The sequence below is a fragment of the Coccinella septempunctata genome, chromosome 3 (assembly GCF_907165205.1).
Source record: "Coccinella septempunctata chromosome 3, icCocSept1.1, whole genome shotgun sequence".
NCBI classification, from domain to species: domain Eukaryota; kingdom Metazoa; phylum Arthropoda; class Insecta; order Coleoptera; family Coccinellidae; genus Coccinella; species Coccinella septempunctata.
Window position 1 is genome coordinate 32,397,683 of NC_058191.1, and position 14,624 is coordinate 32,412,306.

Here is a 14,624-nt window from a genome sequence, read left to right on the forward strand (position 1 = left end):
TGTGCCTATTGTTTCGAACTTGTTTTTCTGATATAGATATAAATTATGCGATATTTCGAGAGGTTTTCTCCCAAAAAGAACACCCTGAGCAATTTAATTCGCGAATATATATTGCCACCACAAAGCTTTTGGGACGTATTTGTCAGAATCTGTTCTCTTATCGGAGCGACCATGTTAAAGCTGATATGCAGATCACGTCTATGCCGTGAGACATGAGTGATCTTACAAGGTTCCCCTACAATTTCCACTGGGAGCTATTGCTGCTTGAAGTTCTGATGAAATTGCTTCCCATTATTACTCGCACCATACAGTGTGGCTGGATGAGGATATCTTCCAGAAACACAACTCCTAAGTACATCCTTGTGTCCCTTTATGAATTTCAGTTATATTTCGCAGAGAATGATATAATCGCTAATATGGCAATAACGTGAAACGAAAAATAGGTAGATTGGAAGTTTTCTTCGACGTATTAGAAACTCGGAAGACCTTTTTTAGGACAAGAAATGCTGTCATCACATTTCACCCTCAAGCTAACTTTTGTTTTTCTCTCAGATAGTCCGCATGATATCAAGAATAGCCAACCTCCCTGAAACTTTAATTGAATTGAAAACAGTGGGAAAATCTGCATCTTCATCCTTCTAAATTTATTCTAGGATAGACGAAAACATCCACAAAACTTAATTGGTATGAACGCAGCAAATGGAAAAAACGCCAGCGAATGAATTTGTCCCATTTTATTATGCATAGAAATTTCAGATTCAGACTACGAATCTCTATGTAAATCTTATAACAGTTTCTATTCTTTCAGCCTGGAAATATCTCCTCATATCCATGTTTTCCATGGCCATCGCGATGCTATGCAAAGAACAGGGGATTACAGTAGCCGGCGTCTGTATTTCTTACGAAATTTTCATTTCTCAAAAGGTAAGTAAAGTTTTTGTTTCCAGGATTCTGTTCGTTGTAGATATTCTTGGTGGTGGAAATGGTGGTTCCAGAAGTGACATGGAGGGGGGGGGGACTGCATAATTTTTTATTTGAAATTCTATAAGGATTTTGATTCATTACCAGAAGATTTGCTCTTTAAGAATATGAATCCCATTTATAGATCTACGATGGTTTTTCTGGGAGATACACGTGTTGAAAGTTGCATCCGAAAAATCCAAAAAAGGATTCGGACAGTTGAAAATTCGTCAAGACGTACGGTTGCAGCGAGCTCGATGACATTCCGAGATTCAATATAAGAAGATCTATTCTTTCAGAATATGCATCACATTTAGTTCTACTGTGATTTTTCTAAGATAGAAGAGTGTCGAAATTTTACCCAAAAATCTGGGGTCAGTTGCAAAATCATCAAGACCCTTCAAATAAAAATGAGTTTCAAAGTAGTTTTTTTCCAATATATAGAGTCATTCGGGGTAACTGAGCGCAGTGGGTAAGTGTGCGCAGTGCGTATATCTCGACTATGCAATGTATGAAAGAGGGGTTCATTTGGGTGAAGCAAGGGCGCAGAATCGCCATATTAGTTTTTCATAGGAGTGCGCCGTGCCACGTTTCCTTAACTTTTTATTTGCAATCAATCAAATTCACTAGTTTTCTTGTTAATTTTTAGCATCTGTGCAAATTCTGCCAGGTCCAAGTTCCGAGTCCCTCAGTGTTAAACAATATTTTATTCGATCATGGGCATATTAATCTAAATATATAATAAAAAATTTTACGTTCCCTTAGCTGCTCTATAAGAACGTCAATTCAAATTTTGGCTTACTGGGGAAAGTGTGCGCGGGTAAGTGTGCGCATAGATTCGTTATATGGGCGTTAGTTCAGTGAGGAATAAATTATGACATTGTTGATTTTTTTGGTTAAGACTCGATCAATATTGTCCTATTTGTTCAGAAAAATATGAAGAGCCACCAACAGGGGAATGTATCAAGTGTTGTATTCACCAAGAATTGTGGCACGAACAATAATGCACTGCTTGTAAAAAGGCGCTCCTGTATTGACAATAAACAGCATTTCTCTAATATTATAACATTTTGATGACATTATTTTGTAATTTATTTTGATTGTGTGGTTCACTAACCACTGCGTTCACTTACCCCGTGAGGGTGCGCACACTTAACCGCAATACGGGGCATGTGAACGCACTCCGACTTTCTCTATTTTTCTTCTTCTTTTTTGCGGAAAGAAAACGTTTTTGTTTGTTTGCTTTTTGATTTTTTTTTATAGATAAGGAAATTCTCTATCTTATGGATATGTCTTAATTTTCCTAGCTTCAACATTTGAAACATGATATGGCTTGAAAGGCAAAAGTGCGCCCAGGTGCCCCGAATGACACTATAGCTAATATTAGAATTATAAACATGTAGGTATTTTACCTTACAGAATTTCAGATATACGAGGATATATTGAAAAATCCTTAGCCTACTATAGAACAAAACAAAATTTCAATGTCAAAATATTTCATTGCTCAACATATTCTTCTCTTATGAGGAGTCTTTAGACGGTCTTTGGACCTTTCAAAAAAATGTTTTTTCTTGCTCTACAAACCAGACCTCCACAGCTCTTATAACCTTATCGTTGGAAGAAAATTTACGACCTTTAAACTTTTTTTTAGTTGAGGAAAGAAATGATAGTCGGATGGAGCCCAATCTGGTGAATAAAGAGGGTGTTCTAGTAATTCAAACACTAAATCACGAATTTTTTGCATCGCAACATGAGATTTGTGTGCAGAAGCGTTGTCCTGCAAAAACAAAACACGTTTGGATAGCTTTCCGCATCTTTTCTCTTCAATTTTTTCCCGTAGAGTGGTCAGTTATGTCGAATAGTAATCTCCGGTTATTGTTCTACCCTGATCCAAAAATTTAATCATGATCACTCCATGGCAATCCCAAAAAACTGAAGCAAGAACTTTTCCATCAGATTTTTGGACACGAAATTTCTTAGGTCTTGGAGAGTGTCGCCATTCCATCGATTGTTGCTTTGTTTCTGGATCGTAGAAATGTACCCAAGTCTCATTCATAGTAACAGTTCGGTTTAAGAAGTCTACATTGTTTTCAAATCGAACACAGATCGAACGCGATGCTTCTACCCTTGCACGCTTTTGGTCAACATTCAAACATTTGGGCATCCATTTTGCAGAAATTTTTCTCATCTCCAAATTGACGTGAACTATATGATGAACGCGTTTTGTATGAAATAGTCAGTGCTTCAGAAGGACAGCATATCTTCGTAAATCTGCTTACCTCTTAACCCTTCTAAATACAGGTACTTGATGATGGCTCGATACTTCAATTTTTCGATTTTCCCAATTTCGGTGGACATCTTCTTTCTTTCAATTTATTGCGTAACTCTGGTTTACGTTTCTGACCTCAAACCTCACGCTGACATTATTGATCGTTGCTATGGTAAAGCAATATTTTTTTTATGCATGGAACTGGTCTAGGCTAACTACATTACAATACAGCCTCGCAAAATTATGCCTCTTCCAATATCACTCCTTTTTGAGTCTAAGTATAAATAAATTCAAGAACTTGATAGCCGCAGATTTGAAGTTTTTGTTGCTGAAACAATAATAGGTGTACGTTGTTAAAATGAAAACCCAATTAATATTTCATGGAGCAATCAAGCAAATAATTAAAATGTTCAATTTTTTCGATAATAAGAGGATTATCGGCCTTAACTTCCGGGCAGAAAGCCAGATCGAAGCAGAATTCCATTCAATAATAATACTGTGATCCGATAGGCGAATTTCAGTTCTGAATTCAGCTGGAGTTGTGATGAATCTGTCTGATCAGGCGAATACGTTTCGAATTATCGGATTGAAACCAAATCCGTCCAGATAAATGCGTTCGCACAGTTCATTTGCTACACCAACACTCGACAGTGGAAGGCTTAAGAGGATCAAATGGTAGATATTTCTGATTGAAGGTGACAATGTCCAAGCCACTGAGATCTAGTGATTAAGATTCTATATTACAAATGATTGGTTAATGACACACCTCAAGACTAACATTCTCTCGGATGGAAACGGAAATTCTTGATATATATTTTATTTTTGCGGGAAACTTCAAGAAGATTACATATTTCGAACAACTGTCACTAAAAGTGAATTGAAAATGGGGTCATATTTTCATGTTGGAAAATGTTCATTTATATTTCTTATCAAAACTATTTTGGGATTTTCTTCAAATCCTTCCTCGCTGTATACAGGGTGTAAATAGACATCTTCGAAAAAAAACAAATGTTTATTACTTGTCCAAAAGTCTTGTGAGTTTTCCACACATTGTTTTCGGGGACCTCATCTTAGATATAGCTCTCTATATCCAACAGACATTCTACGGAAGCGAGACACCCTGTATAAGAGATATAAGATCGACAATGTTTTCGGTAAAATACCCTGTAGACAAGCGTCACTTCATTGGAAGTTCTTGAGCCTTGTTCAGACTAGGCTAGTAGCTTCAGTATTCAGTTAATAAGTGTTATTATATTAAGGCCCGGTACTTTCACCTTCGAATAAATTTTATTCACTGTCAATAAGTATCTGTCAAATAATTTCCTATCTGAAGGATACCTTATTTCGGTGCTTTCAGATGAAATTATTCGACGAATAACAATTCTATGAAAACACGGCATACTACTTTTAACTGATTGATGTAAAATAAGACACCGCATTGAAGAAATTGTCATAATTCCAACTAGAAAGCAAATATGTCGTGAAAATCACACAAAGAATAACCATACATCCAGAATCTAAAAAATTCAACCAATTATGACGTACCGACATTCGATCTATGACAAATAAAATCTATTTAACGAGTTTCAATGACAGATTTATTCGATGAATAACACTATCTGAAAGTGAAAAGACTGCATTTTTACTTATTCTAAGAATAAGACTTATCTATCTAATAAATTTATTTATTCGCAAGTGAAAGTACCGGCCCTAAGTAATAAAGTTAATATTCAATGCTAGTAGTTCATTCGAGTACCTAGCGAGTAATTTAGATTGTTCCTGGTTCCTGACACCAGGAATTTATTCGAGTAGAACAGTAGCAGGTATTTTAGCTACTAAATTATTGGCTACTCGACTAACTTAGTAGCTTAGTCTGAACAAGGATTGAGATCTAGTCAAAATAATAGATTAATCAGTTCATATTCTCTGTATCCCAAGATTTCTATTTCAATTCAATGAAGAGATGCAATTTTTCAACGTTACAACACAAAGTTTCATAAACAATTTCGCGATTAACTCAATAAACCTATTGGTATTAAGGTTGGAATGTATATGTTATATACCCACAGGAAGGGGGTCCAAAATTTCTTAGATTGATGTTCATCTATTGATGCAGATAAACCAATAGATTTTTTTTCACCAATCATGTAAAAGCTTCTCAAAATTAACACAATAACAGATAACTAGAAAGCAATAATAAAAACTGCACATATTGTATGTATATGCCACCAAATATAATACTCTAATTTTCAAATCACAAATGCAGTTCATTTTGTATAACCTACATACTTTTTCATGAAGACCTCACACTAAACTCTACATCAGATAAGCGAAGTGGATTCGCAGAGTTTGCATTCTCATGTAGAAAATGTATTTTAACCCCCATTCTGAATATGTACAACCTGCATCATGTTGAAAATGTGTTTAAACCGGTAACCTAGATCTAGGATAACACGATAAATGCATAATACAAGTGGAACGTTGATAGAAATCTGAGAGCACGTACGTTCAACACAAATATGAATGATGATGTTTTCATACTTTCTCGTGTTTTCTGATACGTATACATACTCCATTATGAAGGATTGATGGAGGTTTGCACGATGAATATAGCCTGTTGCACCTCAAGTCCCACTGGTAAAAAATCGTCCAGAGCTGTAGACTTGCTTGGAAAATTAAATTGTAGGTAAAATCTAACGCTAAAATAAACTTTTAGTTTCTTAACTTCTGCATTCATGAGGGAATTATTTCAATCTAGTCTTCAATACTTTGCTAACCGCATTCGAAACATCACCAAGTAGAAAAAAACTTCTTCTTGCCACTACGAGAATATTGTAAGTCTATTAATCCATTCAAATTTTGTGTAGTGCTACTAATAAGGAGAACAACACTAAATAAACATTGTTGGATTTTTATTAGTTGAGAATCGCCAACCCATACAAATTTAACCTAGGTGGACCAAAAATATATGAAAGGATACTTTTTCTCTAGAAGGAGAGAGAAAAAATCCAGACTTCTAAAACACAAGTACAGAACTTGTAAGTGGAGTTGGTCAGAAGACGTAAAAATGTTTCAAAGGCTTAGGAGTAGAGTTGATTTTTCAAAGGAATCATTCCAGCTTTCCAGATCTGTAATTAATCTTTTTTTCAGGTGAAACTGCAGCAGATCAAACACATCTTAAGATCAGCACTATCATCAAAGTCGTCATACCAATTACCGTGGTCGAGTAATGCAACAAAAAGAATAGTTGTTCTGGCAGTATCCACTGTATGTCTACTACTTTTCCGTTTACAAATAATGGGTTCACAATTGCCTGTCTTCACGAGGTTTGACAATCCGGCATCTGTAGCTCCAACTCCTACAAAACAACTAACATACAACTACCTATTGAGTGTTAACCTCTGGCTTCTTCTTTTCCCTTGCAATCTTTGTTGTGACTGGACGATGGGTACGATACCTCTGGTGGAAACATTTTTGGACCTGAGGAATCTGGCAACTTTAGCTACGTATGCCTTCTTCGGTTTGATGGCGTTCGTAGCGTTCACTACTAATAATTCAAAGCAGCGTGTGGTTATCCTAATGGTGAGTATTCTAAAAGTTGAGTGTTGCTTTTATCCGTAAAACTTCTGGCAGGTTAAAAAATATTGTGAATATAACTCATTGAAAAGCGAATATTAAAAGTGTAAAATGCACCACAGAAAAACTTAATGGAATTCGCATTGGGAGTATGAATTTCCCCAACAACACTTCGAAACGGAAGTGATCTTTTTGTCACACACACACGCACACACATAATATACCATTACCACATTGAAAGTTCGGTTGAGTTTTGTCGCCAACTCTGATTTTCTGGTTGGCCTATTACTGCATGCTGCATATTTAGAGATCCATTATACAAAGCCCAACTGCACAATGAATAACTGATGCTTCTGACGGCATCGAGTTTCTCTTTTCGATTTTCCGACAATCCATCATATATCATGTGCTTGGAACAATCGGCTGCGTCCGTAATATCTCGCTTACAGCTGCCATAATTGCCGAAATTAAAAATTTATTCCATGAATCATGAAGGGCTGTAAACGAAGATAAGTGCATCTCCATAACTTCCAACAATTAAGTTAATTATGGCACTCTGCGAGATATTGGGGTCCTTTATAATTTGGATGAAATTTGGCGGACACGACTAGGTCGAGTGTGAATGAAATTACAAGAGTTTCACATAAAGCGTCGTTGAGCATTTTGTAAGAGTAGGAAATTTTTCGAATGTTTCTTGATATTGTCGTGGAGTGTAACGGATGGAAGGGAAAAATGGAAAATAATGAGAAAAATACTGTTGAGAGATTTCGAGTGCCTGTTTAAAGTCATAACCAGGGCGTTTTCAGGTCAAGTGGTGGTTTCAAATTATTGGCCTGACATAATATGTTGAAATGAACCATATCAATGCCGGAAATATGGCCGAAAGTAATGTTTATCGCCCACGCCTCTAGGGAGGGGAATAATACCTAAAGCACCCTATACACGAGTTTGACTATATAGTTATAACTTCGGCAATACTTTGACGATAATGAGTTTTCACCTAATTTTTTTTCAATATTTTGTTATACAGAGTGTGAATGTGAGTCATCCAAAAAATTTCGTTTTTTTGGCGCTTTATTTGGGAATAGTAGAGGGCCTCACATTGTTTTTTTTCATGCTGGTTTTATTCTTAGGTTGACCCCTTCGAACTGTCAAAGTCAAAGTCAATGGCTAGAATTTCAAGAAAAATGGTTGATTGCATAAAATGCACAAAAAAAAACATAGTGAAGGCCTCTAATAGTCCCAAATTCTTCGTGAAGAAACGAAAATTTTTGTCAGCTTTACATTCACACCCTATACAACAAGAAGAAATTGAAAAAAAAATACCCTGCGCCTGTGGCACGCAGATGAGGGATAACGCTTTGCAATTCGGTGTGGAAATCAAACTTCATCAAAGGTAGAAGTTATTACTAGTAAATCTTAGGAAATTTCTCAGCTGTCCCACTTCATTTGCTGTGTATATTACACTTGGTAAAACCACATTCACAAAAGCGAAAAATACTCTATTCTGCTACTATTGATGACTTTACTATCGCAGCTATTGAAATTCTTCCTGAAGAGCGACTTGCCATAAGCAAATATGACTACATTGAATTTTTATAAAGCAAGTTAAAATGTCTCTTGTCCACTCACTCATGATGATTATTCAATAAATAATGTTCGGCCATACTCACTAACAAAGAGGTTTGGTCCGCAGGTCAAAACCTGCAGATAATTCGTTTTCATCGATCCATATCTGACTCGTGGTTAACCATAAACTAAAGCATATCCTATATAGCGAATCTGACTCGCCTTGTATTAGATATACAGGGTGTTTTCAAAGGTTAGGCTTTTTTTACAGAAGGTAGAACTCATAAAAATAAGTCGTTTAACCAAAAATTTTTTATATAAAATATCCAAGATGGCTGAGATAGAACTCCTAGAAGTTCGACAGAATTTCTTTGAATTTCAAGTACGCGACTGTGGAAGGTGACTCCGGCATCGGAAAAATGAAACAAAAAATAAACATATGGCTGGACAATGAATGGTTCAGTACCAAGTTCATCGGTTTAGATGCATTAGGTCACTTTTGAGATAATCATAATTGTTGTATGATGCAGGGTGGAAAAAATGTAGAAAATCTAGGCGGTTTCTTGAAAGTGTTTATGTTGTCATTACATTTTTAGGACGATTGTTGAAATAGTCGAACAAGAACATTATGATGCCCATTGTGAAAAAAATCGTGAATAATTTGGTCGAATTTATTGGTGAGATTTTGAAGTATTATTCTATTTTTTACACTTGTGTTCTAAGGGTACGTTCATACCGAAGATGCTTGGATGAGCGCGGTGGAGGTCGCGGTTGCGGTCGAGGTTTACATCGATGCCTGGCAGTACATGTCGAAGATGCTTTCCTTTCAGTCAAAGCTCATAAACGAACTGAAAAATAAATACGTTACCCTGGTGAATGTCACGTGATTTGAAGAGCGCCAATAAGCGTGCAAGGTACTTTTTTTGGTGATACGCTTCATTTTAACCAGTTCTACCTTCTGTTAAAAGAAAGACCCACCTTCAAATACACTCTGTGTATGACGTATTATCTGGTCGTGTATGAGGCGCTGTTATATTGTGTTATAGGGGCTTAAAATGAGCTTTAACAGCCTGCGGAATACTCTCTAGGGTTCGGATCAACTGACTTTGACAGTACCGCTGCGGGGATCACAAGTATCGGTTAAGTCTCGAATATTCTTATAAATTTTTATGAATTTTTTGGCTTCGCATACAATGTATATAAATATCATAAGGCTAAAATGTTTCTCTCGATCTCAACTACTCGAATATGTATATTTTTCCACTTTACAGTGGAACATACTGTATAATTTTTATTGATCATTATCGTCCCATTCACGCGAATGAATACTTTATGAGTTGGCTACTCATTGCAAAGTTCGTTCGATTCATATAATACCATCCGAAACTTTTCAATAACAAAAAGCTCCGATACTTCCGCACAAAATATTTAATATGGCATTTCCTTCTTCCAGGGCCTTTCATTAATGGTATTCCCATTCCTGCCAGCCTCTAATCTCTTCTTCCCCGTGGGATTCGTGGTAGCTGAAAGGGTCTTATACATGCCTTCTATGGGATTTTGTTTGCTGGTAGCTTACGGCTGGAGCTCAATGCACGAAAAGCTGAATAAGAAAATCAGCTGGGGACTGATTTCTCTCCTCATAATCGCCCACGCATCCAAAACGCATCTGCGGAACTGGGACTGGGAGGATGAATACAGCGTTTTCATGTCGGGATTACGAGTGAACCAGAGAAACGCCAAGCTGTTCAATAACGTCGGCCACGCATTGGAGAGCCAGGGAAAGTACGAGGAGGCTTTGATATTCTTTAAGACGGCGGTTACGGTGCAGAAGGACGACGTGGGAGCGCACATAAACGTCGGCAGAACGTACAATCATCTGAAGATGTTCAAGGAGGCTGAAGAGGCTTATCTACGCGCCAAATCCCTACTACCCAAGGCGAAACCCGGGGAATCTTACCAGGCGCGGATAGCTCCGAATCACCTAAACGTTTTCGTCAATTTGGCCAATTTGATATCGAAGAATTCGACGCGTCTGGAGGAGGCCGATATGCTGTATCGCCAGGCCATAAGTATGCGGGCGGACTATACGCAGGCTTACATAAACAGGGGCGACATCTTAATCAAGCTGAACAGGACTAAGGAGGCGCAGGAAGTGTACGAAAGGGCTCTGCTTTACGACAGCAGTAATCCTGATATATATTACAACGTAAGTAATGGGGTTTTTTTGTATCATCTGGCTTGAGGAAGGGGTTTATCCCGGTCCCCGAATACGGGGTGCCAAAACATTCGGAAAATTATTTTTCTTTTATTACGTTTTCTTGACGTTTTCGCCCTGCGAAATATAGTGGTCTGTCGGCTTAGATTTCTTTGAAGAGAATGTTCCCTTATAGACTACAGTATTCAGGGTGTAGAAAATAGTTTCGAAAGAATTTAAGGGGTAGTTCCGTTTAAAAAAATAGTGTGGATCTTTTTTGAAAAGCATCTGCTTGAAACTAGATGGTATGTGGTATGTTAGCTTCAATTCCTTCGAAAAGAATGTTACCTTATATACTATAGTATTCAGGGTGTAGAAAATAGTTTCGAAAAAATTTAAGGTGTGATTCCGTTTTAAAAAATAGTGTGGGTCTTTTTGTAAACAGAATCTGCTTGACATTAGATACAGCTCACTGGAGATGGCACCTTGAAAACAACAGACAGAAATTAAATTGGTCAGATTTTTATGGGACTGAGAAGGCAATCAAAACAAATTTTGTTCAACTGTAATTGTCTGGGGTAGAAAAAGCCACCCCTAAAATTTGTTTCAAAAGAAGCTTTTTTTGTCTTTTTATGATGCCATCGAAAAATAACTTTTTGATATATTGATTCAATCCGAACAAATAAAAAACCCCGAATTTTTTTGACACTAGTTCTACAGGCTGATTCAAAGCGATGGCCTATTAGACTAAAGTGGAGAACTGATAATAATTTTGTGTTGAAAATTTGAGTGCTGCTATTTTCGACAATGAACTTGCTCACCTAGTAAATCTTTGCATCGCTATATATCTAAGTTGAAGGCAGTTTCTACAGTCAATCTTACCTTGGATGAAAACTTAGGAGTAATTGGGATTTTCATGAAAAAAGTTATGAAAATAGAAAATCACACTTCTTTTAATAATTTTGCTGAGGATTGTTAAAAATTTTTTTTTGCCATTTTCGATTTTTCCATAACGTAGTATTATAACATTGTTTGCTCTTTGGACTTAAAATTTACAGGGTGATTAGGAGAAGATCATCGATTTGGTCGAATAAAATTAATCAAAACTCGAGATTTTCGAACTACAGCCTATATTTTCTATTGTTTCATTCGATTCTGCGTAAAAACAGAGGAGGTTACTCAGGCAACTCCCTCTTTTACTATAGGGTCAATTTGGATTGAAAAATGAAAACTTTCAGGGTGATCGAAGAGAAACTTGAAATAACGTAAAATATCCATTTAGAACTACTTTGTCCTGTGACTACAGAAAAAAAAATTCAATATTCCGCCAAAATTTTCACATTTTATGAATTTTATCTATTGAAAAATAAATTGTTTGTTGGAATTGTTGAAAATTCATAAATAATTCATAAAATGTCAAAAATATTTATCGGAACCTCAAATTTTAGTTTTCATTTAGGGTCACACCATAATCAATCAGTTCTAAATGGCTCTTATCCCTTATTTCAATTTGTTCTTCGCGATGACTCTGAAAGTTGCAATTTCTAGTACCTATTAGGTTTATTTAGGTAGTCCCCCCTGTTTTTTTTTATGGAGAATCCACTGAAATAATAAAAAATATAGGTTGTTATATGAACATATTTAATTTTGATGAACTCGATCATCCATCTTGTACATTTTAGGTCCAAACAGCAAACAGTGTTATACTACTACATAATCGAAAAATTGAAATTATAAAAGTTTTTGGCAATTGCCTTCAGGCGTGATCATTCCATTATTATTGTACCACTGGCATCATTTCTGCCGTGATCTGAACGTGGTCCCAGACTTCTCAATTCGTCACACGTCTGTTGTTCGCAAAGCGAATCGGCGTACTGAATTAGAGAAAATATGGGACATATGCTATTGTCTTCGTCTTGGTTTCTATCTGGAGGGGATTGAATCGGACACCGTTTCATATTGGGTGGCGCTCTGGGTAAATGTATAGTACCCAGTAGCGCGTACCAATATTGAATAAGGTTCCATCAATTCCAAACGTTCTCCATCTGAGAAAGTGCTATGTTGATCTGATGAGGTCAAATGAGACCGAAACCATGGTCAGCATCTGCTCTTCTTCGATGGAGCGTACTCCATTTGGGGCCTTGACGATGTCAAATTGGTTAGTTCAATTCAGATCGTAACACTTGTTGATATTCATATCGGCGGGTGGTATGCATCTAAATTTATCCTTATTGTTGTTTATTTTATTTTAAATATTGACAGACACAAGGCAATCACATATACTTTACAATCTCTACATACCCTATACCTACTTTCACTCAACGAATCTATGAACTACTCTTATCTCCTCAAATTCTAGTTGAATTTTTTCACATCGTCAGGTAAGTCCACTGCGTGGTCAATTCCAAATTCAGTTCATAAAAGCGTAGGTGCTACCTTTCTTTTCATCACAGATCACAGAATAGGATATTCAACCACATATTTGTCTGAATATTATTTTCTATCGAGTTGAATTGGAAAAATGAAAAAAGTGTCTTAGTAAGTTGAGAACATAATAATGTATTCATATCTATCATCGACCAAAATGTAAAAGTATCATCCTACTCTTTGTCCAATTACAGTATTCTCGATCATAGGCCAAGCTTACACCAAATAAGTAAAATATCACATCTTCAATCTCTTTCTCGGTAATAATTATATTCGACATTTTTCAGCTCGGCGTCGTCTTTCTCGAGCAAGGAAAAGCCTCTCAAGCCTTGGCTTATTTAGATAAAGCCCTCGAGTTTGATCCAGACCACGAACAGGCCCTGATGAACTCGGCGATATTATTACAAGAGTTTGGCAGACCGGAGTTTCGCAAGATAGCCCGCGAACGTCTACTGAAACTACTCAACAAAGACCCAACTAGCGAAAGAGTTCATTTCAATTTAGGTAAGAGATTGTGCCTAGACGATGAAAAATTAACGCCCCTATTCAATCATGCTGCGGAAATAATTTGGCCTCATCGTGTTTCATACAAAGGAATTCTTGGAAACTCTTTCAGGATGTTCGCCACACTTTGGGGAAGAGAAATGGTGTGAACTGAGCAAGTTGAATGTAGATTTTCCGAAATGCGGCGATTTTTCAACAACTCAGTTTTTGGGTGTGATTCTTTTTTCCTCATCGTGAATCACGAAATCAAGATCACGATTCGTGATCTACATTCGATGAAATTTCTTGAAATTCTTTCTTCAGAGGAATAGACACTATTGACTTTTGGCATTTAAGTAGACACAAGAAGTTTTGCACTGGTAGGTCCTTACACCCATATAAAAACTTCAATCATACTAAAGGTACAAAATTTTATAGAGATATACAGGTGGGAAATCCTTTAAACATTAATTTTGACATTTTCAATGTAACAGGAAAAACCCCAAAAATATTGGTTTCTTTAGTTTTCTTAACCCTTTCAATGTACCTATATGAAAATTTATTATCTGAATTTTGTTTTGCAATTTCAGTGTTGATAATTTCATTCTGCATTTTCTCGGAAACGAATTGAACTCATGAAATTCTCTGTCTAGTCTTGAATATACTATTAGTGTTATTCTCCTTTTTCTTCGTGTTCGACTCCTTTTTTTTTGATTTGTGAGAAATCAACAAATCAACCAGCGAGTTATAAAATTTTTGTTGGGCTCTCCATGAAAGCATATCCTCATTTCGATAGGAAGCTGGACTTACAATTTTTAGAACCATATTACCCATCTGATGGATTCCTAGTTAAATTTATTCATTATTGATTTATGGTTGAGAATTTGATAGCATGATGAGTAAATTTATATAACATAGTGTTTCATTGGGGATGAATTTAATACGATAGATTCGTTGTTTGCGAATTCTATGAATGCATCGATTCTACTGTTGAATTCAGCAATATTATAATTTCTCACGGGACTGAATGTATGTTTAGTATGCATAATTAAATGTGCAGAACATTTTCACCATCAGAAAGAGTAGTTCGAGAATGATAAGAATTCGTTTATGAATATACGGGTATCTGTACCTGTATCTGTATCT

General features: G+C 36.3%; 1 protein-coding gene across 1 annotated transcript in view; it reads left to right on the forward strand.

Moving 5' to 3' along the window:
- The window catches only part of LOC123309151 (protein O-mannosyl-transferase Tmtc3), a 65,512-nt gene that overhangs the window by 45,326 nt on the left and 5,562 nt on the right, over nt 1–14,624 (forward strand). Inside the window, exons 5-8 of the mRNA XM_044892111.1 lie at nt 809–924; nt 6,380–6,811; nt 9,828–10,580; nt 13,283–13,499. Coding sequence (XP_044748046.1) covers nt 809–924; nt 6,380–6,811; nt 9,828–10,580; nt 13,283–13,499 — 1,518 coding nt within the window. The remainder of the gene's footprint in view (nt 1–808; nt 925–6,379; nt 6,812–9,827; nt 10,581–13,282; nt 13,500–14,624) is intronic.